Here is a 23410-nt window from a genome sequence, read left to right as displayed (position 1 = left end):
AATAAAATAGGATCCTAGTGGCAGCTGAAAGACTTACAAAATTTATTCTAGCATAAGTTTTCTTGAGTCAAGCATGGCTCACTTCCTCAGATGCACTGGAGTATAAATCAACCAGTCGGTTTTATATACACCACATTAAAGGGAGTGGGGAGATGTTATAAAAGGAGATCACCATTTCAAAACAAGATCCATCCTTGGGATCAATTTACTCCGAATAGATGTGCCACTCTCTCAAACTGTTAGATAACTAAAATGTCACATCTGGAGCAGAATGGAAACGATATAAACCGAGAGAATAGGAAGTTGCAAAGGGAGCAGAGTTGAAGTCATCCACATCTGGGGGGGACAGGACGGGATATCCTGTGTGATGTAGTGGTTAGAGTGCAGGACCATCCCTGCTGGTGCTATGGAAGCTCGCTGAATGACCTTGGGCCAATCACACTCTTTCTCAGCTTTACCTACCTCACAGAGTTGTTGTGAGGATAAAATGGAGAAGTGAATGATGTAAGGCTGCTTTAGGGTCCTCCTTGGGGAGAAAAGTAGAGTATAAATTAAAACATACACACACATATATATATATTAGAGCCCACAGTACGTTAAGAATTCCACGTCCCTTTTAAGCCAGGAGGTCAGGGTCATTATTTCGGACTTGGTACTGAATTCCCATCCAGTCATTTATCCCAGCCTCTTTTTCCGGGATAAGGCTGTTGGGAAGCAGTTTGCGCACGCGCACACGGAGGGGAAGAGGCGGGGCGGGATGGTTGAGCGTGCCCAGGACGTTAGTCTACGTCACTGCGCGTCTGCGGCTTGTTTTCCCTTCCCGGCAGCCATCTTGACTCCTCTCGCGTGTGTGCGCTGAGCTCCCCGCTTCCCTCCGCGGCCTCCGGCTCCTAGGCTCGCCCAGACCGGGCCACTTCCTTCCGAGAAGGTACATCCTCCTCCCCCCCTCCCCCGGGCAGGCGGGTGCTGGCTGGGTAGAAGACTCGGAGGGCCTGACGGGGGAGGAGAGGCCGCGGCTTCAGCGCAGAGCGAGTCTCCGAGTTTGGTGCTGGAACCCGGGCGAGGTTTCCCCGCTCTCGCTTAGGCCTTGCGCAGCACCCCCGCCGCTTCCCTGGCTGGGTCTGTGTTGAGCAGGGAGCTTCCTCGCGATCTGCAGTCCCCTGTGGCCTGGGCGGGCCTGGTCTGGGTTGCCCTGCGAGTTGTTCGGGCCTCCGGGAAGCGTTGAGGCACCGCCCAGATACCAGCCTAACTATCCTTCCCGTGTTGTTTCTCGCCTTTAGATGAAAGAAACGATCATGAATCAAGAAAAGCTAGCTAAGCTCCAAGCACAAGTGCGCATCGGAGGAAAGGTAAAAGTGGCGGTTCTCCGGTCCTCGCCCCGCATGTTGTTTTGTGCAATCCCTTTAATGTTTTTTAATAACCCCAAAGGAGCTCCGGGGATGTACCTCACTCTTCTCTTCTTAAATTCTATGCTTACAACAGCCCAGTGAAATAGGTTAGGTGGAATGTGACTGGCCCAAAGTCACTCAGTCTTTTTGATAATTGAATCTGGATTTCTCAGATATTAACTGATCGATACACACTTTAACCCCAAAGGAGCTCCGGGGATGTACCTCACTCTTCTCTTCTTAAATTCTATGCTTACAACAGCCCAGTGAAATAGGTTAGGTGGAATGTGACTGGCCCAAAGTCACTCAGTCTTTTTGATAATTGAATCTGGATTTCTCAGATATTAACTGATCGATACACACTGTCTCTTTCGTTCTCCGGAGATGTTTCCACATTGCTTGGCTTCTGCAACCTTAAGCTCTTTTGTCTTTTTACTTTTTGGGAACTTGCGTTCTGCAGAAGCTCTTAATGATTCTTACTGAGTTTGTGGTGAGTGGTTTGGTAAGTCTGAATTGTGTATGCAGCACATAGCGAGGAAGGGTATTATATTGGATAGCGTGTCTGACTTGGTCAGAAAATCTAGGTTCCAATCCTTGAACAGCCAGATTTGACCTCTGGCTGGTTATTGTTTCTCAGCCCTCTCATCGTCTGTGTTCCTTGACTTCTTACCCACCCATAGAGATTTGTATGAGATTTGTAAAAAGCAGGTTAATTGCTTTGCTAAACACAAAACTCCTATGTACGTGTCCTTTTTAAGAGCTGATGGGATCCAGTAATGCCTGAATCAGCATGAGGAATGCAGTTTTATGTATTTAAATATTAATATGGCTTGGTAAAAGGTTGGCTAATCAAGATGCCTTAATGGGCTTTGGTATTATATTATAGTCTCTTTAGTTTTACAAAGATAGGTTTCTTGTATTTAGTGACTCTGCCTTTAGTAAAATCCCTAGTAGTGTAAGGGAATAATCTTACATTTTGTTAGAATAAAAACCAGTGAACTTGCTGTGATGTGCTTTTTGCCCAGCCTCATTTTTACTTATAAATATTTCAAAAGTAGTATCTAAACTTGGCTGTTGAATTTGTGTATGTTGTATGATAAAGTTATTAGATTCTTGGTTTTGAATGTAGATTAAGCTTAAAGCTGTCACCACATACAGATTGCAAACAACACATATCTTTAATCAAGGTGAGGTTAGCAGAATTTCAGGTCTGAGCCTGATAAAGGCAGTACTTTAAAACTTGAAACCTATAATTTTCCATTATGCAAACTGTTTACAAAGTGGCTGATATTGATTTGAAATAAAGCAAGTCTAGCTTTGACATAAAAGCAGGTTGCTCCTGAGAGTCTCAGAATACATGTAAATGATCATCAGCTTATAAGATCCACCTTTAAAAATAAAACTTTTATATGACAGGTTTTTCATGTTTGATGAGCTACTTTTTGCAAAGATGCAGTTCAGTCTTAAGGCTTGCTTAGCCAGCAAATTAATTGTTAGAACACGTGTACTGATTGTGTTGACAGAAGAATTAGCAAGCAGTACTAGTAATCGCAGGGAAAATGGGCACAGACAAATGTTTAGGCATTGAGAGCATTGCTTCCATAAAGCATCTACTTTCAATTTATGGAATGCTCCTGTTAAAAGCAGTATCACATGACATTCATTTGTTCCTGATTTAGACCATTATTTGACCAGAACAAAGTAGATAAAATAGCATTCCTGGTCCTGTTGATAGGGTGAGGGAGGGGAGAACTAAACCCAAAACCTTGATTTAATTTGGTTTGTATCTTTTATTTCACTTTGTCTTTTGGTTATTCATGACTTGTCATCTTGCATGTTTTTGATTGTTTTAAAAAGCTTTTGTGTTAATGCTTATCGTTATTTATTATAACCCTAGACTGTGTGAGTCTGTGTACCAGCTGTGAAAGACCCACCCGGATAGATGGCTACATTTAATTGTTGCTATTTTCTTTGTGAAGAATTTTTAAAATAGCTATAGCAAAAATAGGTCTGTACTGCTCACCATTGTGATACTTGAAAGTTTTTTGTCCTCATGCAATCCATATAGCTTAAAGAAGATTGGAACAGTGTACTTCGGTAACTACTACAGTGTTCTGTTTCCATAGGGTACTGCTCGCAGAAAGAAGAAGGTTGTCCATAGAACAGCTACTGCAGATGATAAGAAACTTCAGTTTTCCTTAAAGAAGCTAGGAGTAAACAATATTTCTGGCATTGAAGAGGTACCTTATGGTTTCTTACCTTCCTCCCCAAACACTCTCATATGATGAGCTTTTTGCAACTACTGACTGTATTAAATTGAATTTCAATAGAAAGTTTGCTGTTGATATGAAACTCACCATACCTTTTGTAAAGGTTGATTATCAAATAGCTCTGGTTTGTTTTGCAGGTAAATATGTTCACCAATCAAGGAACAGTTATCCATTTCAACAACCCAAAAGTTCAGGCATCTTTGGCTGCTAATACTTTCACAATCACAGGCCATGCTGAGACAAAGCAGCTCACTGAAATGCTTCCTAGTATCTTAAACCAGCTTGGAGCTGACAGTCTGACTAGCTTGAGGAGACTAGCAGAGGCTCTACCCAAACAACGTAAGTAGATTTTACACTAATTTGGAATGGAAATAATCCTGGCATCTCTTGGGTGTAGTTGTCAAATGCCAGTTGAAACAAAAATTGTGGTAGTGCCACTGGATAATATTTGGCGTGTGGAATGAAGATCTACAACTGGCCAATCACAGATGGACCTCCAATGCGTTTAGATTTATGTAGTGCATTGTTTGGGGTGGCTAAGGATAATGGGGCTTAGTTTATAGAATTTATAGCTTTTTAGTTATCTCTCTTAAGGCCAGTAAGTATTAATGTATTTTAAGCTGTTTTATTAATATCATTAAAATCAACAAACAACAATTAAACTGCATTCCAATAATGGGTAATGAAGCTTCTTACAGAAGTGAGAGCAGAAGATTACATCCAAAATACTACTTAAGGTGGCAGTATATTTACTTTTATAACCTAATAAAACTTTGCAAGAGCCATGTTTCATACCTCTTGTTGGTGTATTCTAGAGGTGGTTTTATGGTGATTTCTTTGTGATTACAGCTGTTGATGGAAAAGCACCTCTTGCTACTGGTGAGGATGATGATGATGAAGTCCCAGGTAAGAAGAGTTCACTTAATTTTCTGTCTTTCATAATGTGGAATTGCCAGAAACTAAATGAAACAAATCTTTAAAACAAAAGGCAAGCTTTACAATGGAACAGGGACTGTCTTGTAGAACTATCATTACTGGTGGTGAAGGATTTATTACTCTCTCTCTACTTAGTGTGGTAATATATTTGGGGAAATGCTTCTGTTTGTGGAATGGCACAGCTCTAATGAAAGGAAGGGAGGAGGGCCCCTGTTGACTGGTAAAAAGGCGTCACCACAGGATTGTGGTAGCCACATAGACAAAAGCCATGAAGGAGAGGGGCATTGGTTGACATAGGTTGGAGAAGCTGTAAGATCCAACTCCCCTTAATGTTACGGATCTTGTTTGATAATATGGTGTTTAACACAGGTGTGATGACCTTTTTTCACTTAGAGTGCCCACCACTCTCCACAGGTTCAGGGTTATAGGTCGGTTAGGCTGTCACATGTCACTACCCATCTTGCCTCTTTTAAAATATAGAGAGAGCCATGAACATTTCATATCCCAGGTCCGCTTTCTCACTCAGAGACCCTGCCAGACAGGATAGTACGGTCTGCTTTAATAATCACCCCTCACTCAGACACATTGGGGTTTGGGACTCAAAACACTCATTCATTTGCACACTGGCACCATTTATTTATATCCTAACATGTATTTAAATTTAGGCTAAGATATTAGGTTGTGTGTGTTTCCTTCCCTGAAACAACCAGCCCACAGGGTTAAACAAACAAGGAGTTAACTTTTATTTCAGGTTTGAACATAATATTGGATTAGATCAGGTAGAGGTTACAAAGTTTCTTTTCAGTTGAACTTTTGAACTGTTCTATTGTAGCATTTGGGATCCTTCCTTACAAGTTAACCCTTTTTAGACAGCTTTAAACTGTTCTTCCTCACAGCTTCACTGAGCCAGATTCCATCCAAACTCAACTGATTGCTGTTCTCACCTGTCTCCTTTACAAACATTGTCAGCTTCCATTGGCTGCTCTTAGGGAGAGACGGAACCTAACTTATCTGTCAGAACTGGGTACAGTAAAAATATTAAAATAAGTGGGCCAAAGCCCACCCTAACTACTGGGCAGTTGGGATCTCCCTCCCGGGTGTTTGATGCCAGGTAGTACCTTGCCAGTTCCCAAGCCCCCTCTCTGGCTTCAGGCCTAAGTTTGCCATGTCTAGGAGGGAAATGTAATGCCTCCATGGTTGCTAGGTGCAGTACTCCATTCATGGCTAAATAGCTATATTTGTTCTATATTGTAATATTTCTCCTGCTTTCTGGGCTGCATCAAAGTACTGCAGGAAGATAAAATGTCTGCAGCTCTTTGTCCATAATTTTGATGATTCACTGGTTTTAGGCTGGAAGTAGTAACAGTTTTACCCCTTACATTTAAAGGCCTCTTACCATGCTATCTTTTCCAGATCTTGTGGAGAACTTTGATGAGGCTTCGAAGAATGAAGCAAACTGAACTGCCACTTTTTTGGAAACTAAAACTTGAAAGTTACATGGAGCTGCTATTTTATATTGTGACTTTTATTTGTAACATTTTTGTACTGATCATAAGTCAAAGGTCTATAATATTCGGAAACCCCTCAAAATTGCAGCTCTCCTTGGTTATTGCTTAGCACACTAAGCATTTATTTGCGGCTGGATTGATGTGCACAAAATGGAAAAGTATTAAGTCAAAATGCTAATAAAAGTTAAATGTTTAGGCAAATACTTGTAGGTAGTATTTTGTAGATTGAAATATGGCTTTGAATAACTTATGACTACTTTTGTGGTAAACTAGATTCTTGGCTTCAGACCTCATCAAAATAAGTTGTTAGTCCAGAGTGTTATTCATTTTCCCAGTCATGCTTTCAAGGTTTATGTTCATTCCTGTCGAGTACATGATAACAAATACATATTTCTGCCAGTATGCTTAGTTAAGGTCTCAAGAAATTGGTTGATGGCATCTCAAATCTACTGCTGTTGCATGCAAATAGTTAATGGAAACTTTTAAAAAAAACAACGACCACCCTCAAGGTCAAATTTTGAGAAAAGATTGGTGTCCCAAGTGCCAATTCTAACACATGCCCTTCCCCTTACTTGTGTTCATGTGATCTATTAGCTTTCTTTTCTGTGACCTATAAATAACATACTGTGGGTACCATCAAGTCAAACACTTGTTCAGGAACAGAGAAATTAATATATATTCTGAGCAGTAACTGTCTCTTTTAAAGAGTTTAAAACAAAATGAAATACCAAATGAGTGAAAACCAAAACAAAGGAGGACTTTACCCCTGTGATGTAACATGTCAAGGTTCAAGTTTAATAATTTAAAAACATTTTATGTACACTATGTATATAGAATTACAACACTGAAAATAACATCTAAAAACATTTGTAGCTTTAACCATTCTAATGTTATAGCACATCTGAAGCAGAATATCTACAAAAGACCCTGCCCCCAGGAAGGGCAAGCAGTTCAGTAGTCTTCTCTGGGTAGTGAGGCTGGATGAATGAGAAACCTACCATATTTTTAATATTGCACCATTATCTTTCACATATGTTGAATTTATTACTAAAGTATGGATTTGCTCCTGCATTTATAGTAGAATAATTACAGTCTCCCTCAATAGGGCAGTTACGCTGCATCCTAGCATTCATACAATGGCAAAGCATGGTTTGCCATTACAGGAATAAACCTAAGGCATCCTTTGGTTCATGTGCTCTGTCCTTCCAAATTTGGCTAGTAAATACAGTGCTTCTGTATCAAATCATAGTTTGTGATTCAGGCAAAATTCTCCATCCTCTAAACCATATTAGATTGGCTATCAACACAGAACAAACCATGGTTGTGAATTGATTCACATTAAATGATAAACTGAGCTTTGCGAGGAGACTAGAGGGTGCTCACAAGTCTGAAGATGGGCCATGCTAATTTCTACACTTCAAATAAACTGGGGACTTTCCTTGCGAGTTGCGGTAATAAACTTTCCTCCCCCTGCTCTATTTCAAACTATTTGGTGGAAATGCAGTGATGGTACAATAAGGGCAGGTAGGTTTTCTGCCTTACCAATAGGAGCTGGCAAGGTCTCCGGGCATTCTTTTAAACTAAGTTTACATATTCCAGTGCTTCCTCTTATGCCAGACAAAATAAGATGTGATGCTACAGTGTGATTGACATCCCCCCATTCCTAAGATCCTATACAATATCACATTTCACTACATATTTACAAACAGGGTAAAGTTTGGCTTTACAAACATCTATGAATGAAGGACAGAAACAAAAGCAATCAGAAACATTTTCCTGAATGCAATTATCAAACGTTGCTATGTTGGCATCTGGCTTTCTGCCCAAAACATCATTGTGTTTTGATATTCTTTTTTACCCATTTGGGACCTTAAGGTCTTCTGGAACAATAAAGCAACATCATGGTAAAGGCAAGGCTTGCAGAGACATCATATGATGTGATACAACCAACAATTCCATCTTTGTGACCACTGCCAATTAAAATGGGCATGCCAGCAGGAACTGTCAAAACGGGTGGGTGGCAAGCTATCACCAGCATTATTCATGAAGGAACAGTTTATATCTTTACTTGGTGAATAATGAGAGTCCCCCTGCAATGACTGGACTGAAGTAAATAAATCAAATTTGTCACGTTGTGCAGTGCTAACACAGCTGGAACTCTTTAGGTTAGAATCTGCTCTCATGCCTGCAGTGGCTTTATTCCTTGACGTTTTGAAGAAGCATTAATAAATGAGACTCAATCACCTGTTGAACTAAAGTGGAAGAAGCATGTTTAGGTTAGGTTTTGTCTTCCGTATAAGCAGTCTAGCCCATTTTAGAGAACCAGGATAAATAAGCATCTATCCTATAGTGGAAGGTGCATGGAAATTAGCTCACTCACAAACAACATTCTGTTCTCCCAGTTTCCCCCCACACTCCAACCCAGAAGAAGATTCAGGATGCAGCTATGCACTAGCTTCTTAAGGGCTGGTCACTTGCTTCCTTATAAGCAAGTGGCTGTCATCTCTGTCATCAGCCCAAACCACCATCAATGGGAGCACAATGGTCAATGTACTGCACCTGTGTACAGAGCACACTGAACCCCCAAGGATTCTTAGAAACAGAAGATCTTTGTGCCTGCCCCTTCATAATGGACAGCATTTGCCTTATGTGCATGTGCTCCTTGCTCACAGTGTAGAGTGACCAATAATTAAATATAGTCTGACCATAGGCACACAAGGACAAATCCAGTCCTTAATTTTCTCTACAGCATTCTAGGGAATGAAGCAAACAAAATGCAAACTGGAATGGGGGGGGGGGCACCCAGTACTAGATTTGAATGATCAGAGTTGTGATGAGAGAAATTTATGGGGAGGAGACAATAGCTGAGGCATAGTACAATGAGGCTAAGTTGTCATTTCCTAGCTCTGTGACTTCTGTGCAGGCTGTGAGCTCAAATATGTTAAGCTGCAACCCTAAAAAAAAGTCACTAAAACAACAGGTCCTATGATGTTCTTGAATACTCACCACTGCGATGGCCTAGGGCTACAGCTAAATCCATGGAATTATATCCAGAGTCTGTTTCTATAGTTGGATCAGCACCATGCTCTATACAAAACAATGAGTAATTTATTATATTATTATTACAGTTTTAGCATGCATCTCATTGGTTAATATTGTCTTCATAATACTTACCTAGGAGTATTTTGACACATTTAACGTGGTTTCCATGCACAGCATAGAGCAAAGGTGTACCACCATTCTACAAAAGCCAAGAAAGTTTCAGGTCTCAGGATATACTCACACAGCTTAAAACCTAAATACAGGTTGCACATATGTCAGAACAGTTATTCCACTGAGCACACCAAGATACCATGGGATACCCGTCCATTCCATTGGTAGCAAAGCCGAATATGTCAGCAGAATGAACTGGTAGGATGCGATGCTCGGTTTTCAAATAGACACAGTGTGTGTGTGCAAGGAAAGAAAAGTGAAGTCATCAGTTTCTTCCCACCTTTCTAAACAGATTTACAGGTTTTTGGTGTAGTGGTTAAGTGTGCGGACTCTAATCTGGGAGAACCGGGTTTGATTCCCCACTCCTCCACTTGCACCTGCTGATGTGACCTTGGGTCAGTCACAAGCTCTGGCACAGCTGTCCTTGAAAAAGAGCAGTTTGTGTCAGAGTTCTCTCAGCCCCACCAACCTCACAGGGTGTCTGTTGGGAGGGGAAGGGAAAGGAGTTTGTAAGCCGCTCTGAGACTCCCAAGTGAAGGGCGGGGTATAAATCCAATCTCTTCTTCTTCTCTTCTTCTTCTTCCAGAATAAATTTTTATGGTTTATGGCCTACTACAGCAGACTAACATGCCTATTATTCTAGAACTGTCTCCACCTTTGGTTGCTTCATTGGATTTAATCTTTCATAGCTTGATACTGTACATGGAGAAACATGTATATGTTTGAAACAGGCCTATAAAAAGTGACTTCACCCTCAATTCCCTGTCAAATGAGGTCGAATTGGTAACACAGCAGCAGCAGAAGAGTTGGTTTTTATACTCTGCTTTTCTCTACACTAAGAAGTCTCAAAGTGGCTTACAATCACCTTCCCTTCCTCTCCCCACAGCAGTCACCTTGTGAGGTAGGTGGGACTGAGCGAGGTCTGAAAGAACCGTGACTGGCCTAGCGTCACCCAGCAGGCTTCATGTGGAGGAGTGGGGAATCAAACCCAGTTCCCCAGATTAGAGTCTTTCACTCTTAACTATTACACCATGCTGGCTCTCAAATAAATCAGATGAATGCAAACAGCAGTGCAGTAAGCAAAAGACTCACCCAGTCATACTCATTAACATCAACTCCACAGTCTAGCAGCATCTTGACGATGTCTGTATACCCTTTACTGCAAGCCAATGACAGTGCACTTTCTCGCCCCTTCCCCAGGATCTGTGGGTCTGCACCCTGAAAAACAAACATGCTTTTAAAGAGCTGTTATGTATCAGCCTCCCAAACCACACATGAAAGGAACTCCACAAGTCCACTTGTATGGCAGCAAGGTTCTGGAGATCTTACATTTCTGATGGTTTTTAAATAAAAAAAAAAGGAGTTTCCAAAAGTTTCAAAGATAATTTGTTCTACTGGCTTATTTTATATGACGCCTCAATCTGCATTGTTGCAGATGAAAACTATTGCTTCTTGGCTTTGTAAACAGTTGTTCCCCCCTTTTTTGTGAAAGTCTGAAAGATGCTGAATTGGGCTTAACCCTAAATAAATGTGTGACCTCTTAAAATGGCCCTAATCTCTTGATGCCTGGGCTGCAGCAAACTTAATACCTCTCAAAACTACCCCCCCCCGCCAATCTCAAGAATGGTCTTGTAATTGTGAAGGATGAGGCCTGATATGATTTGCCACCCAAATGCTTGGAGAACAGATTCATTCATGCATTCAGAAAGTCTGAAGCTGAGGGAGTGTGCATAGAACTTGGGCACGGGGTGGCAAATAGCTTAGAGGCTCAGCCAAAAATGAGTTGTTTGCTGGGAGAGAGAGAGAGAGAGAGAGGAGAGGAAAAAAGCAACTGCCTTTTCTGAACTTACAACACTACCCTCACTATAGCAGAAGACATAAGTATAATGTGGGGGATGTTTTCACTTACATTTTGTAGAAGAAATTCTACCACTGCTATCTGCCCATGGGCTGCAGCCCACATCAGAGGAGTAAAGCCTTCTTCGTCTGTATGGTTGATTACATTTTCTATTTGACAAAACACACAGGTCAACAGTCTTCTCACTGGGGCACATAAAGAACTCAGGTGTGGGGGTGAGGAGGCATTACTTTAGTCACTTGGAAATTCAAAACTCTTTGACTGAATTGAATACATGCGTTAATTTCTAAATCACAGTGCTGCCTGCTAACTGAATGCTCCCTTAAAACACTGGATCCTTACAGGGCACAGCCCTCAGTCTCTAAGGTAGCAACTGAAGTTTGTTCCACGTTCAAGGTGAAGCCCTGAATTTCCCAACCAATAAACAGTCACTGTATTAAGATTTTTATTTAAAAATAATTTGATAACTCTAACTCTGGATCTGATTAAACAAATTACTGCCCAGATACACAGAACACTAGCATACCCCATAGAAATCAATCCTATATGAGCATACATCGCATTCCTATTCTAGTTAAGTTGACTTAAAGGGTTATATTTCAAAGTTCTGCCAAAAAAAAGGGGGTGGAGGAAGCAGATTTCACTGAATGCCAAACCTCAAAGATTCAGGGTTTACAGCATATGGCCAGCTTATATAGATGCTCTTTCATAGGCCAATACATGACTTTACTGAATCTTCTTGGTTTATGCTCTCTAAAGATATGATGTGATGTTCCTCTGAACATGTTCTGGTAGACATTTTCACAATGGATTTTTTCCTCTTGGGGATTAAACCAAGTCTGTGGCACTGTTCTTTAGGCTGAGAGCTAGTTTGGCAGAAGATCAATCATTCATAACTCATTCTAACAACAAACAATACATCAGTTTAGTTTAGCCAGCATGTTCAAGACTGAAGAAAGGAAGAACAATTTTTAACAAGGAACCTGAAAAACAGTAGAAGCAAGATGCAGTCAAGCCTTGCATTTCAAACATATCTATAAATTCCATATACGAACTGCACAGCATATATGATTAATGTTATGTTTTATCAGACAAGGGAGGGGGAAATTAATGGTGACCACAACTAATGGAGCTGCGGTGGCTCAAGTGGTTAGGATGCTGAACTGCAGGCTGTGGAAGGTCAGTAGTTCAGCAGTTCGAGACCCGAATTGCCGCATGACGGAATGAGCTCCCATCTCTAGTTCCAGCGCCTGCCAACCTAGCAGTTTGAAAGCAAGAAATTGCAAGTAGATAAATAGGTACCACTTCGGTGGGAAGGTAACAGCATTCCGTGCACCTTGGTGTTTAGTCATGCTGGCCACATGACCACGGAAACGTCTTCAGACAGTGCTGGCTCTTCGGCTTTGAAACGGAGATGAGCACCGCAACCCTAGAGTCGGACTCGACTGGCTTTCGAGCAAGGGAGCCTTTACCTTTTTTACAACTAATGGATAGCTGTGGATCCCCCTGCCATGGTAATGCAATACAGCAGGCAGAATGTGTCAGGCTTGCTGCTGCTAGAAATAGATAGGAACAGACAAAGAGAGTAACTCCACCCACTCTGCCAGTAAATCAAGACACTGAATGCTGTGGTGCTATTGTTACCATTAGCAGGAAGGGGTAAATGTTTCTACTGTTTGGAAGCAAAGCACCTTCCTGTATGTTGCACGATTCAGCAAAAGCAAACAATATCTGGAATATCAGCTGTAACCAAGCATCATAGCACTAAGCTGAAAAGGGTTTTTTAAAAAAGTTTCATCACAAAGAAGACTAAGAGCCTAATTACACATTATGTTTTCCCTGAGGATGTCCTGGGGTCAGGTGGAGAGGGACATTCTGTGTGTGCTTATTTGGACTGGGACCATGGTGTGCTGAGGGGCGGGCTTCGACCTCTTCCTGGTGCCATTGTCCCAGCCTGCAATAGCCCAGGGGGATACTATTTGCCCTATTGGCACCTGCATATACACTGGTGAGCTACAAACTACATTTCTATGACATAGGCAAATAATCAATCCCCTTGGCCATTTGAGGTCAGGACCATGTGAAAGGAGGGAAGTCTAAGCACTCTCTTTCAGCAGCCTCAATCCAAACTGGGCCTGTGGTATGCCCGGAAGGTGCAGAAGTTCAAAATATGCCTCTCCAGCCGACCCAGGGACACTACCATTGAAAACATTTTATTTATTTATTTATTTTATTTGGCTTCTATCCCACCCTCCCCACCGCAGCAGGCTCACAGCATTATTACAACATTATTAATGATAAAACAATTTCTCACAATATTATTAATGATAAAACAATTTCTCAGTTAAAATTACAATAAATTAAATCTAAAAATCATACATGAAGTGCTAGCAATGACATACAACATGGCGGGAGTCCACAATCAATTAACGCATGGTCCGGGTCATGTCAGCAAGGCACAGGCTATTCAATGATAAGAACTTAAGAACATAAGAGAAGCCAATGTTGGATCAGGCCAATGGCCCATCTAGTCCAACACTCTGTCACACAGTGGCCAAAAATACCAGCTGCCATCAGGAGGTCCACCAGTGGGGCCAAGACCCCAAAAGCCCTCCCACTGTTGCCCCCCCCCCCAAGGACCAAGAATACTGTGCATCACTTGCCCCCGACTGAGAGTTCCTATCTACACCTTGTGGCTAATAGCCACTGATGGACTTCTGCTCCATATGCTTATCTAATTCCTTCTTGAAGCCGTTCATGCTTGTAGCTGCCATCACTTCCTGTGGCAATGAATTCCATGTGTTAATCACTCTTTGGGTGAAGAAGTACTTCCTTTTATCTGTTCTAAACCGACTGCTCAGCAATGATGTTAATGATATTATTGATGTTATTAAGATATTGATGGTATTGGGGCCAGGGCCTCAGATGGTTGCGGCGGCTCCTTAATTAAATGCTTGGTGGAAGAGCTCAGTTTTACAGGCCCTGCGGAACCGTAAAAGGTCCCGCAGGGCCATGATGTCTTCTGCGAGCTTGTTCCACCAGTATGGAGCCGCCACCGAGAAGGCCCTGGTCCTTGTTGCTGCAAGCCTGGCTTCTCTAGGGCCTGGGAGGACCAGGCAACTTTGAGTGCCTGATTGCAGTGCTCACTGGGGAACGTATGGGGAAAGGCGGTTCTTTAGGTACATAGGTCCCTGGCCATAAAGGTAAGTACCAGCCTTAAAGGTAAGTACCAGCACCTTGAACCGAATTCGGTACGCTATAGGCAGCCAGTGCAGTGCTTTTAGCGCAGGCTGGATGTGTTCCCGCATAGGGAGACCCAACAACCGCCTGGCCACCACATTCTGTACTAACTGCAGCTTCCGAATTTGGGACAAGAGCAGCCCCATGCAGAGGGCATTACAGTAGTCCAGTCTCGAGGGGACTGCAGTTTGGCTTTGACCAGAGAGCATGAAAAACACTGCTACTGTTTTAAACCTTCTGCTTTCCTAGTGCTACACATGTGAATGTTGACACACAATAGCATGTGAGAAGTCTTAATATTGTGAGCCACTGGGCAATAATGTCTGGAACGAAATGGAGAATGAATGAGAACTAGCCATACAATCAGGGCCTCCTGCAACCTAACCTATCCTGACAAGTTATCTCAGTGTCAAAGGAAAGACCCAGAAAATCCTTACCTTGTTCTATGCGTGTGGCTAGATACAACATTTCCCCTTGAGCTGCCAGCTGGTGAATGGAGAGAGCTACCAAAAGAGCAGAAGGAAAATATAGTAACACTCTTATTTAAGGAGAACCCAAATGCTGGCATCTTGTACTGTCATAACAAACTCCCCAGAATACGTTTTAAAGTCCACCACAGAAACACTTACAGTTTACAAGCAAAGGTGTTGTAGAGACTTCATTTCCTCTGTGCTTGTTAGTTAAAGTGGTGGACTGTTTTATAGGTGAAAAATGCTTCGTAGTTGATGGGGTGTAGACATGTCTGACTTGAATCCCAGGAGAAGGAGAAGTATGAATATTGCATTCAGCTAAGTGGGGGGAAGAAAAAAAGAGGTTATAGTAGCTGTCAGAATAACAAGTGGTAGAAAAGTCATATTCCAAGGATTCCATCCAAACTAAATGAGGAAACTTTTCAAAGTGAAGTTAGAGCTACTATGTCTGCATTTCTGGCTGCAAGCTAGGTAGGTGCCTTTAGGCTTAGGACAAAAGGCAAACTAAACTCCAAAGAAATAACCTGTAGTCTAAGTGTTTGTTATTTTTGCCATCAAGTCACAGCTGACTTAAAGCAACCCATGGCAAAGGTAGTTTGCCATTGCCTGCCCTCTTTGTAGCAATGCTGGTATTCCTTGGTGGTCTCCCATCCCAATAACTAACCAGGGCCAACCCTGCTTAGCTTCCAAGACCTGATGAGATTAGGCTAACGTGGGCTATCCAGGTCAGGGCTAGCATAAGTATAAATACCTGGAAATAATTGATATTAGTGGAACTTATCTTTCCATACTGAGCGTTCAGGGATCAAGATGTCAATCCTGCCTCAACAGCCTGATTTTAGAGAGATGAAGAAGAGATTGGATTTATACCCCGCTCTTCACTCCCCAAAGGTGTCTCAGAGCGGCTTACAAACTCCTTTCCCTTCCCCTCCCCACAACAGACACCCTGTGAAGTAGGTGGGGCTGAGAGAACTCTGACACAAACTGCTCTTTTTCAAGGACAGCTGTGCCAGAGCTTGTGACTGACCCAAGGTCACATCAGCAGGTGCAAGTGGAGGAGTGGGGAATCACTTTAAACATGTGTACTTAACACAAAGCACTGTGATGTTGCAGTTTTTAGTGACTGCGACACTGAACAAACTTTGAAAGTATGTGCAATTTAAAACACACTGAAATTCTTCTCCTTCACATTCCTCTCTTTCCCATTGAGAGATGGGAAGCAAGCAAGCACCAGGAACTCCTAGCTCCTCAGTTCAAGCCTCTACCAACTGACACCCCCCCCCCACTACTACCAAGGTTTTCAGAGCAATGGAGAGATTTACCAACTCAGCTGAACAGGACCCTGTGATTCCTTGGCTAAGTGCAGCTAGCCCTTGAGCATAAAAGTCCTGGGTAAAAGTCAACCTTGCAACACCTGTTCTTGGACAAAGCCAGAGCTCCCACCATTTACAGCCGGTCTTTGTCCAAAACGTGTTAGATTTAAAAGTAATCACTGTGAAACATTCTTGCCAGGTTTCCTAGAGGAAATTAATATTCACCATTTGCAATCTGGTGGCTGACTATTTTCATTGCTAAATTAAAATTCCTAGTCTCTAATGTATTCTGTGGCCAAACACACCACTGAGTTTTAAAGATATTCTATAACTGAGGAAATTGTGAAAAGTGTTTATATCCTCTTATGCATTCCTTTGTCATAACACCAATTTCCCCACTTTTTAAAATAATGAAACAAAAATCATTTTAAAATCCCAACCTTTAAATAATACAGATGCCACTTCAAGGTCAGAATTCACTTGATCTTGAATATTTTTGCTATCTTCTTCATTCAAGGACTTCACAAACCGGGAGCAGACATTCATGTCAAACCTATTAGGCAAAATGAATTTCATTCCCATAGCAACACTCTGTGCTGGTCCTTCCTCAACGCTGGAATCAAGGTGATGCTCCACTTTAATGTTTGGCATGTGAGATAGGCTGTAGCTGCTAGTGCAGTCTTCCACAATTAGCTGGGCTCCAACATCTAGATTTGATGAAGACTCCATTATCTGAAGCTTACTCTCTGTTTTCTTTTGGCTTTTTTCCTTTAGTGTATTTTCTAAACAACAAAACCAAATTCCAAATTCAGCCTGCAGCTGAACACAAAATATTAACATGTTAGAACACAATGCCACAAAACACAAAGAAACACATTCATCAAGCTGAACTGATGCAATTTTTCCTTCAAAATGCCATAGAAAATTACCACCCTGCATGCACAGAAATTTGCAAAACAGCTACTCATACTTTACACAGGCTGAAAGCCTTTTACTGTCAGACTGCTTTAAATCAGTTACTTAATTTATTTATTCAATTTGTACCCTGCCCTCCCCACAAGCAGGCTCAGGGCGGCTTACATAGTTGGTACAAAATACCAATAAAACTACATAAAATCATTTTAAAACAATTCAAAAACAAATGAATCACAAAATCATAAGGTGCTAGTAATCCTTCATTAGTTGCTTGAGGTGGCGTACTAAAGAATATCTGCAAACAGACAGTCCAGCTCAGTGGTCTTCTTGAGTCTTGAGTATAAGCCAGATGTTAAGGCTAAGGGCCAGGCTCGTTGATGGTAATAGTCAGGGCAGCTCCTACGAAAACTGAATATATGGCATTTCCAAAGCCCTTTGAAAGTAGTTCCACTGCTGGAGCAGAAAAGCCAAGAGGTGTGAAGCAGCCTGAAGAGGAAGTGGAGAACTGACTTGGGTCAGTGACCATCAGGATGGAGAAAAAGAGAGCCAGTTGTTCCTCAAGACTGAGTTTGCAGTGCCAGGACAAAATTCCATTAGCGGTAATCACAAAAGTCAACCTGACACCAGCAAGAGAAGAGAATTTGATGAAGAATCTTTGGAGAGCTTTAGCAGCATGCCAGATCCAGTGGTTCCTACGATGTGACAAAAACATTCAAACCAGAAACAGGCAGTGATACACCATTTATTCTGAAGTAGCTATATTGATATCTCAAAACGAGTCTCGCCCTCATTTTCTACTTGAGCTTTTTCATGAACTTCAGATGCTAGACATTGTCTAGAGTAAGTAGATGAAGCTGTGTTAGATCAAGTCAGATCACTAGTCTATCAAGCTTAATACTGTCCATCTGAACTAGCGGTGGATCTCCAGGGTCTCTGGCAAGTGGCCTTTCATATCACTTATTGTCTGATCCTTTAATCAAATATGTCATGGACTGGTTTTGAGACTTCTGCGTGTACTGGCAGATTTGCTACCTATGAACATATAATCCTGGAGCTTAAGTCATAATTTTAGTTAACACTGAATAACATCAGCAATGTGGCTATGGATGGCCCTAGTCTTCGGACTGGGAATGAATATTCTGAAAATGATACTGTGATCCAGAAAGTCAGTTTGGCCTATTAAAATAACTTCTGTGACTGGATTAACTGCATCATCACGTTATTTGCTGGGGTGTACATATTTCAGGGAAAAATAGCTAGGTCTTTCAAAATTTTGGCAGAACTCCTTTAGTAAGAACTGTCAGATGTTTTCTGAAAGGTTTTTCTTTTTCTCTAAAAAGGAGGGCAATTATCCATTAAAAACATACAATCTATGTTATGCCAGTGTAGTCCAGTTGTTGTTATCAAAGGCTGTTTTGATAACCATGGATTTACTATGTATCTTTCAGCAGTCAGTCACTCTCTGTCATATAGGGTGATTACAAGGATACAATGCAGGGAAGGAAGGAAGGGTGGAATAATGATAAACAGATAGACACAAATCATGACATACCCCTTACCCTGGGAAGCTACAGCCAAAAAAAAAAGTTTTGTGGCAGCTTTAAAGACTAACAAATTGATCACACCAGAAGCTTTTATACACCACTTTGTCAGAATTCAATAAACAGATAAACATGCTAATAGAGCGGGGGGGGGGGGGCACCCGTCCCTTGTGTAGCGGCGGCGAAACGGTAAATGGCGGTGGCGGAAAGAATATGGCGGCTGGCAAGGCGAACGTAGGCGGAGTGGAGGCGATGCAGGCCGGAGCCTACTTGGACGGAGGCCGCAAGCATGCGTGGAAGTGCAAGTGGTCCAGGCCCGGAAATGAATTCGCAACAGCCAGAAGGAGGAACCTCAAAGACCAGTGCTGGAGTGGACGCCGCCGGACTACCTCCCGCAAGGCAGTAACAACAAAGATCCGCTATACAGAAAAGGGTGCCTGGTAGGCTTGTCACATCCCCTACATGTATGTGGCCCTAGGTTTAGGATTGTATGAATTGAAACTTGTAAGCCGCTCAGAGCCCTTCGGGGGTGAGCGGGATATAAATTGAAATATAAATAAAATAAAAATGAAACAAATTAGGGGGTTAGAGCTTTAGGGAAGGAGTCTGGAATTGCTTCATAAGGGCTCAGCTCTCCCACACTCTAAACTAAAAGAGAACCTCAAGCAACAAACCAGAGGAGAGAGAATGAAGCCTACCATTTACTTATTTATAATATTTCTATATCACCTCTTCAAAGCCCTGCTTGAAGCAACTTACAGTTAAAACCCGCAGTGTTGTTTTTTTTTAAAAGGCCATTATGCACATATGCTGCAGAAAAATTATCCATACAACAAAAGAGAGTAAAGTAGGTGTCTGGCAAGCGTCAAGAGGGGGAAGGTGTTTCAGAGGCAACATCCCGCCGCATAGAAAGCCCTCTCTCCCTGGTCACCACACGCCTCGCCTCTGCAGGCAAGAGCACGGGGAGCAAGGCTGCAGAAGCAGATTTTCACGGGCAGCCCCGGCTACGACGGGAGGAGGAGACGGACCTTCCACTCGACGGACACTGCGTCTCCGCCCCCACACCGGCATCTCATCTTCCACCCGCTACGCACCTTTTACCGCCGCAGCCACGCCTCAGTGAGCGCCAGTGTTACTATGACGGCGACATTATTGTTGTTGCTATTAGTTCACGTCATGACGCTATTTCCGCTCAAATCACAGGCCCAACCCGGAACGAAACATCAAAGCGATCTACGCTATACCCACCTTGCCAAATAAGTCAGCCGGGGAACGGCTAGCGTTACATTTTACGTCACCATAAACGCTCCTCCCCTTCTGCTGATCGTCCATAGGTGGGGAGGGAAAGATCCTAGGCCGAGTGAAGCCATAGCAACAGCGATTGAACGTGTCGGGGATAACAAATTTAAATGGACTCCACAGGCTGCCGTAGAAGCCTTTCCTCTTTGCGTGACGTTTCTTGCCCAGGAGATGGCGGTGCTGAATTCGACACTGGAATGGACTCAGTAGAACGCTGACCTTTTCTCTGTCTATGGGAAGGAAAACGTCATTCTAGCGCGCGCGCTGAAAGATGTTGGCGCAGCACTTGTGACGAATGTAATGACGTGTTCCCTCTCCCTGAAGGTTGGCCGTGGTGATGGCGGCTTCCTGGCGGAGCAACGTGACTGTTGATGGCTGAAGAAGGAAAGTAGTGTGGAGTTCGGGGGTAAGTAAGGAGTCCAGTGGGGCGACACGGAGGGCGGATGGCTGTAGTAGCCTCCACTTTCCTCTTATTCTCTGAAGCTCAGTGCTTGGATTTTAGCCGGCCGGCAGTGGCCCTTTTTCCTGTAACAGAAAGAATTCGTCCTTTGTATACACTGTAAGAAGAGCCCTGCTGGATCAGACCGAGGATTCATCTTAATCCAGTGTGCTGTTAACGACAGTGGCCGGCTGGCGGGGAGTGAAGAATTCCACTTCCTTACACTGAATGTGTGTTTAATGTTAGCCTTTTCTCATGCCGCATCTCCCCAATTCCATTGTATTCTCTTTTCCGCATATTTTAAAGCTGTATTATTCCAGCTCTGCCGCACTGTCATTCTAAATGTAGTCAAATAAGTTTGTATGAAGGTGTTATACTGCTAGTGGATGTGCAGACATACTGAGTATGTCAACCATGAACCTGAGATCCCTTTCCTGTTTTAGTCTCTGCTAGTTCAAACCCCATGGCCTGTAGCAGGGTGTTAGGCTTCTTTGCTGTTTGTATTCTGCAGAATTTGTGCAAACTCCTACTGGTACTTGGTGCTATTGGCTAGAATAGGATTGCCTGAGAACAAGCTCGTCTTTGAGGTATGCAGTTTTAAGTATACTTACAAGAGGTTGTTGTTAACAGAGTTGTTCAGTGATAGAGCCAATGCCAATTAGTTATCCCCAACTTTTATTCCATATATTTTTTGCTTATGCAAACAGTGATTCCTTTCCTACTGAATATTCCTTAGCCTTCAGTCCTGCAGGTACTTTGACAGTACAGAATATTGGGAATCAGTTTATATGTGCACTGGTGCTAACACATTGAAATAATGATCTTAAGTTGAACTATGTGCTGTTCTTCATTTTGCTTTAGATGTAGAAAATAAATGTTGCAGCTGTATAATTGTAATGCATACTGCTTGCTATTTTCCTTGTTATTATTTATTGAGTGTTATAGACTGCCCGTCTCACTTGGACTTGAGGGAGATCAGAAAGTACAAAAAACAGTTCAGTCTGACAGCAAAATCTCCAATAAGCAACACAGTAGGATTAGGATCACAGAACTGAAAAAACAGTGCAAATGAAAATCAGTCTAAGGCATGACATACCATAATGAAGAAAGGGAGTTTCAGAGATAGAGGATATTGAAGCAAAAAGGGATATAATGCATACATTAAACTATGAAATAGACTGTATTATACTATCTCTTGGTGATTTCGTGTATCGTTTTATTACCATTCTAATCCCTTTGTAAAAATGCTCTCATGAGCATTTCTGTTTTGTCCATTTTGTCAGATCATAGAAGCAAAGGAACCTTCCTGATCATCTCAGGCTAGCTGTTCCATGGAGTGGGGGAGCCACCACACAGGATGTGCCTGAAGAAGCAGTTGTCAGTTTTATCCTTTTGCCAGGGTGGCACCTTCAGGAAGCATTGCTCAGATGAGGAAAGTGGCCACAGTGGGATATCATAGCAAGCGAAGCAGTTTTACTCAAAATAAGGGAACATACATTGGTATACAGCTGTAACAAATAACGTGTGAATTAGTTGAGGGTTAACAATACATACTTAAGTTAATATGGTGGGTAGATTTAATTATTTGATGTATCCTTGTAATTTCAGCATTTTTGTTTTCCCAAGAGGCTGATATACTTGAAACATAATACCTTTCTGCCTGAGGAAACAGTATTTAAAGGAGTAATGGCTAACTACAAACCTGTCATAGTACAGAGTTATCCAAAACTTGGTGAAAAAGTAACAGAGGATACTTTATACTGGAAGAATTACAAGGTAAGAATGCATAGTTTATTTATTTATTACTTTAATTTTTACCCCGCTCTCCCTGCCAAGGCAGGCTCTGGGCGGCTTGCATAAAACCCAATAAAAACAATATACATCTCAGTATAAAATACACAATGAACAATTTAAACTGTTAATATGTTAATAGAGGTCCAGATATGGTAAAATGCGTTTAAAATTGTTGGGTTTAGAACAGGGTTATATCTTCATTGACTTGAAAACATGAGGTATTTTGACTTGATTTTTGATGTTGCAAGATGTCAAATACTTAAGTCAGGTTAGCATTTGACTAGTGCATTTCGTCTACAGGACAGTATTTGAGTTTTTTAAAATTTAAAGTTGATATGCCTTTTATTTTAAGTGGTGTTGTAGTGGATGTGCATCTTTTTACAGTACTAATAGTGCCCTCCTAAGAAGAGTTATACCCTTCCAAGGCCAATTCTGCTTAGGAGTGTACCATAAAAGCCAAACCATTTTTAAAAAATCAACAAGCTTTTTAAAATAAGTGAGCTTTTGAAATCTAAAACACTTGAGAAGATGTTTGTGCTTCTTTCACATTTTTGTAAATATTGTGCTAGTGAAAAAAAATTCAAAGGTTAACTGTGTAAAAATTGTGCTCCCCTTTTTCCAGGCTCCCATTCAAATAAAGGAGTTTGGTGCAGTGAATAAAATTGACTTTTCTCCGGTCCAGCCATACAATTATGCTGTAACAGCCTCCTCTAGGGTAAGGATTTAAGATGAAGGAATAAACTGCAACTTGCTGATGTGGCTACAGAAAACAAAGGCAGGCATCTGGAAAGGGACCTATGGGACAGAATGATTAATCCATCAGAAAAGAGAGTCTTTATGGAAGTAGGTTTTATAGAATCATCTGTGTCAAAGTGGGTCTGTCTCTATCATTGGGTTATGTTGTCAGAACCCAGGACAGAACCATGCAGTTCAACTCAGACTGGGCCTCCATGGCTCACGTTAAGTCCTGTGGATCAAAGTGAAATGGGGTGACAAATACCAAGGGTGTTGAGGAAGGACCCAGCCAAGTTCTAGGCCTGGGGCAGCCCAAATCCTCAGTAGTGTGGCTCAGCACAAACCTTTATTTTCTCCCATAGAAGTGAATGGTCACCTGTTATCCTAAGGGGGGGGAGAGTAAAATACTACTCTTAGGGGCATCCTTTCCCTCCCTCTCCCTTTACCCACCCTAGCACAGGTGGCTCACTTTCCTCGAGAGTGGTCCTGTG

At 42.1% G+C, this 23410-nt stretch overlaps 3 protein-coding genes across 8 annotated transcripts in view; 2 read left to right on the top strand and 1 right to left on the bottom strand.

Moving 5' to 3' along the window:
- Positions 1-806: 806 nt before the first annotated feature.
- BTF3 (basic transcription factor 3) lies at positions 807-6074 on the top strand. The gene is made up of 6 exons (XM_015413601.1): positions 807-928; positions 1281-1349; positions 3515-3628; positions 3796-3997; positions 4508-4564; positions 6008-6074. The coding sequence occupies exons 2-6, from the start codon at positions 1281-1283 to the stop codon at positions 6052-6054; spliced, it is 489 nt and encodes a 162-aa protein (XP_015269087.1). The 5' UTR covers positions 807-928; the 3' UTR covers positions 6055-6074.
- An 85-nt stretch (positions 6075-6159) lies between these two features.
- ANKRA2 (ankyrin repeat family A member 2) lies at positions 6160-20178 on the bottom strand. 5 transcript variants are annotated; one of them, XM_015413596.1, is made up of 9 exons: positions 19901-20178; positions 16637-17015; positions 15043-15201; positions 14851-14916; positions 11225-11322; positions 10408-10533; positions 9277-9343; positions 9109-9189; positions 6160-8354 (listed from the first exon to the last, which is right to left on the bottom strand). In XM_015413596.1, the coding sequence occupies exons 1-9, from the start codon at positions 19982-19984 to the stop codon at positions 8299-8301; spliced, it is 1116 nt and encodes a 371-aa protein (XP_015269082.1). In that variant the 5' UTR covers positions 19985-20178; the 3' UTR covers positions 6160-8298. The 5 variants fall into 5 exon arrangements, with proteins under 5 accessions (XP_015269082.1, XP_015269084.1, XP_015269085.1 ...); XM_015413598.1 differs by lacking the exon at positions 19901-20178 and adding an exon at positions 19747-19846; XM_015413599.1 differs by lacking the exon at positions 19901-20178 and adding an exon at positions 19747-19846 and having other exon boundaries at positions 16637-16978.
- Positions 20179-20280: 102 nt separating this feature from the next.
- Positions 20281-23410, top strand: part of UTP15 (UTP15, U3 small nucleolar ribonucleoprotein, homolog (S. cerevisiae)) — a 19672-nt gene continuing 16542 nt past the window's right edge. The window contains exons 1-3 of one of the 2 annotated variants that reach the window (XM_015413590.1): positions 20281-20357; positions 22017-22166; positions 22807-22899. In XM_015413590.1, coding sequence (XP_015269076.1) covers positions 22077-22166; positions 22807-22899 — 183 coding nt within the window. In that variant the 5' untranslated portion in view covers positions 20281-20357; positions 22017-22076. Of the gene's footprint in view, positions 20358-21998; positions 22167-22806; positions 22900-23410 lie in introns of both variants that reach the window. The other variant, XM_015413589.1, reaches the window with a different exon arrangement.

Source organism: Gekko japonicus, unplaced genomic scaffold (genome assembly GCF_001447785.1).
Source record: "Gekko japonicus isolate JY-2015 unplaced genomic scaffold, Gekko_japonicus_V1.1 scaffold318, whole genome shotgun sequence".
NCBI classification, from domain to species: domain Eukaryota; kingdom Metazoa; phylum Chordata; class Lepidosauria; order Squamata; family Gekkonidae; genus Gekko; species Gekko japonicus.
This window is presented reverse-complemented; position numbering and strand designations above follow the sequence as displayed.

Bases quoted from the DNA above. Each gene is read 5' to 3' on its own strand.
- BTF3 (XM_015413601.1), top strand. From the start codon at position 1,281: ATGAAAGAAACGATCATGAATCAAGAAAAGCTAGCTAAGCTCCAAGCA. The intron at 3,629-3,795 runs GTACCTTATGGT...TTTGTTTTGCAG, and splicing joins ATATTTCTGGCATTGAAGAG to GTAAATATGTTCACCAATCA. The intron at 3,998-4,507 runs GTAAGTAGATTT...TTGTGATTACAG, and splicing joins AGAGGCTCTACCCAAACAAC to CTGTTGATGGAAAAGCACCT.
- ANKRA2 (XM_015413596.1), bottom strand. From the start codon at position 19,984: ATGGACGATCAGCAGAAGGGGAGGAGCGTTTATGGTGACGTAAAATGT. The intron at 15,202-16,636 runs GTTGGGATTTTA...CCCCCCACTTAG, and splicing joins GGCATCTGTATTATTTAAAG to CTGAATGCAATATTCATACT. The intron at 11,323-14,850 runs GTAAGGATTTTC...TTTGTCAAATAG, and splicing joins AGCCACACGCATAGAACAAG to AAAATGTAATCAACCATACA.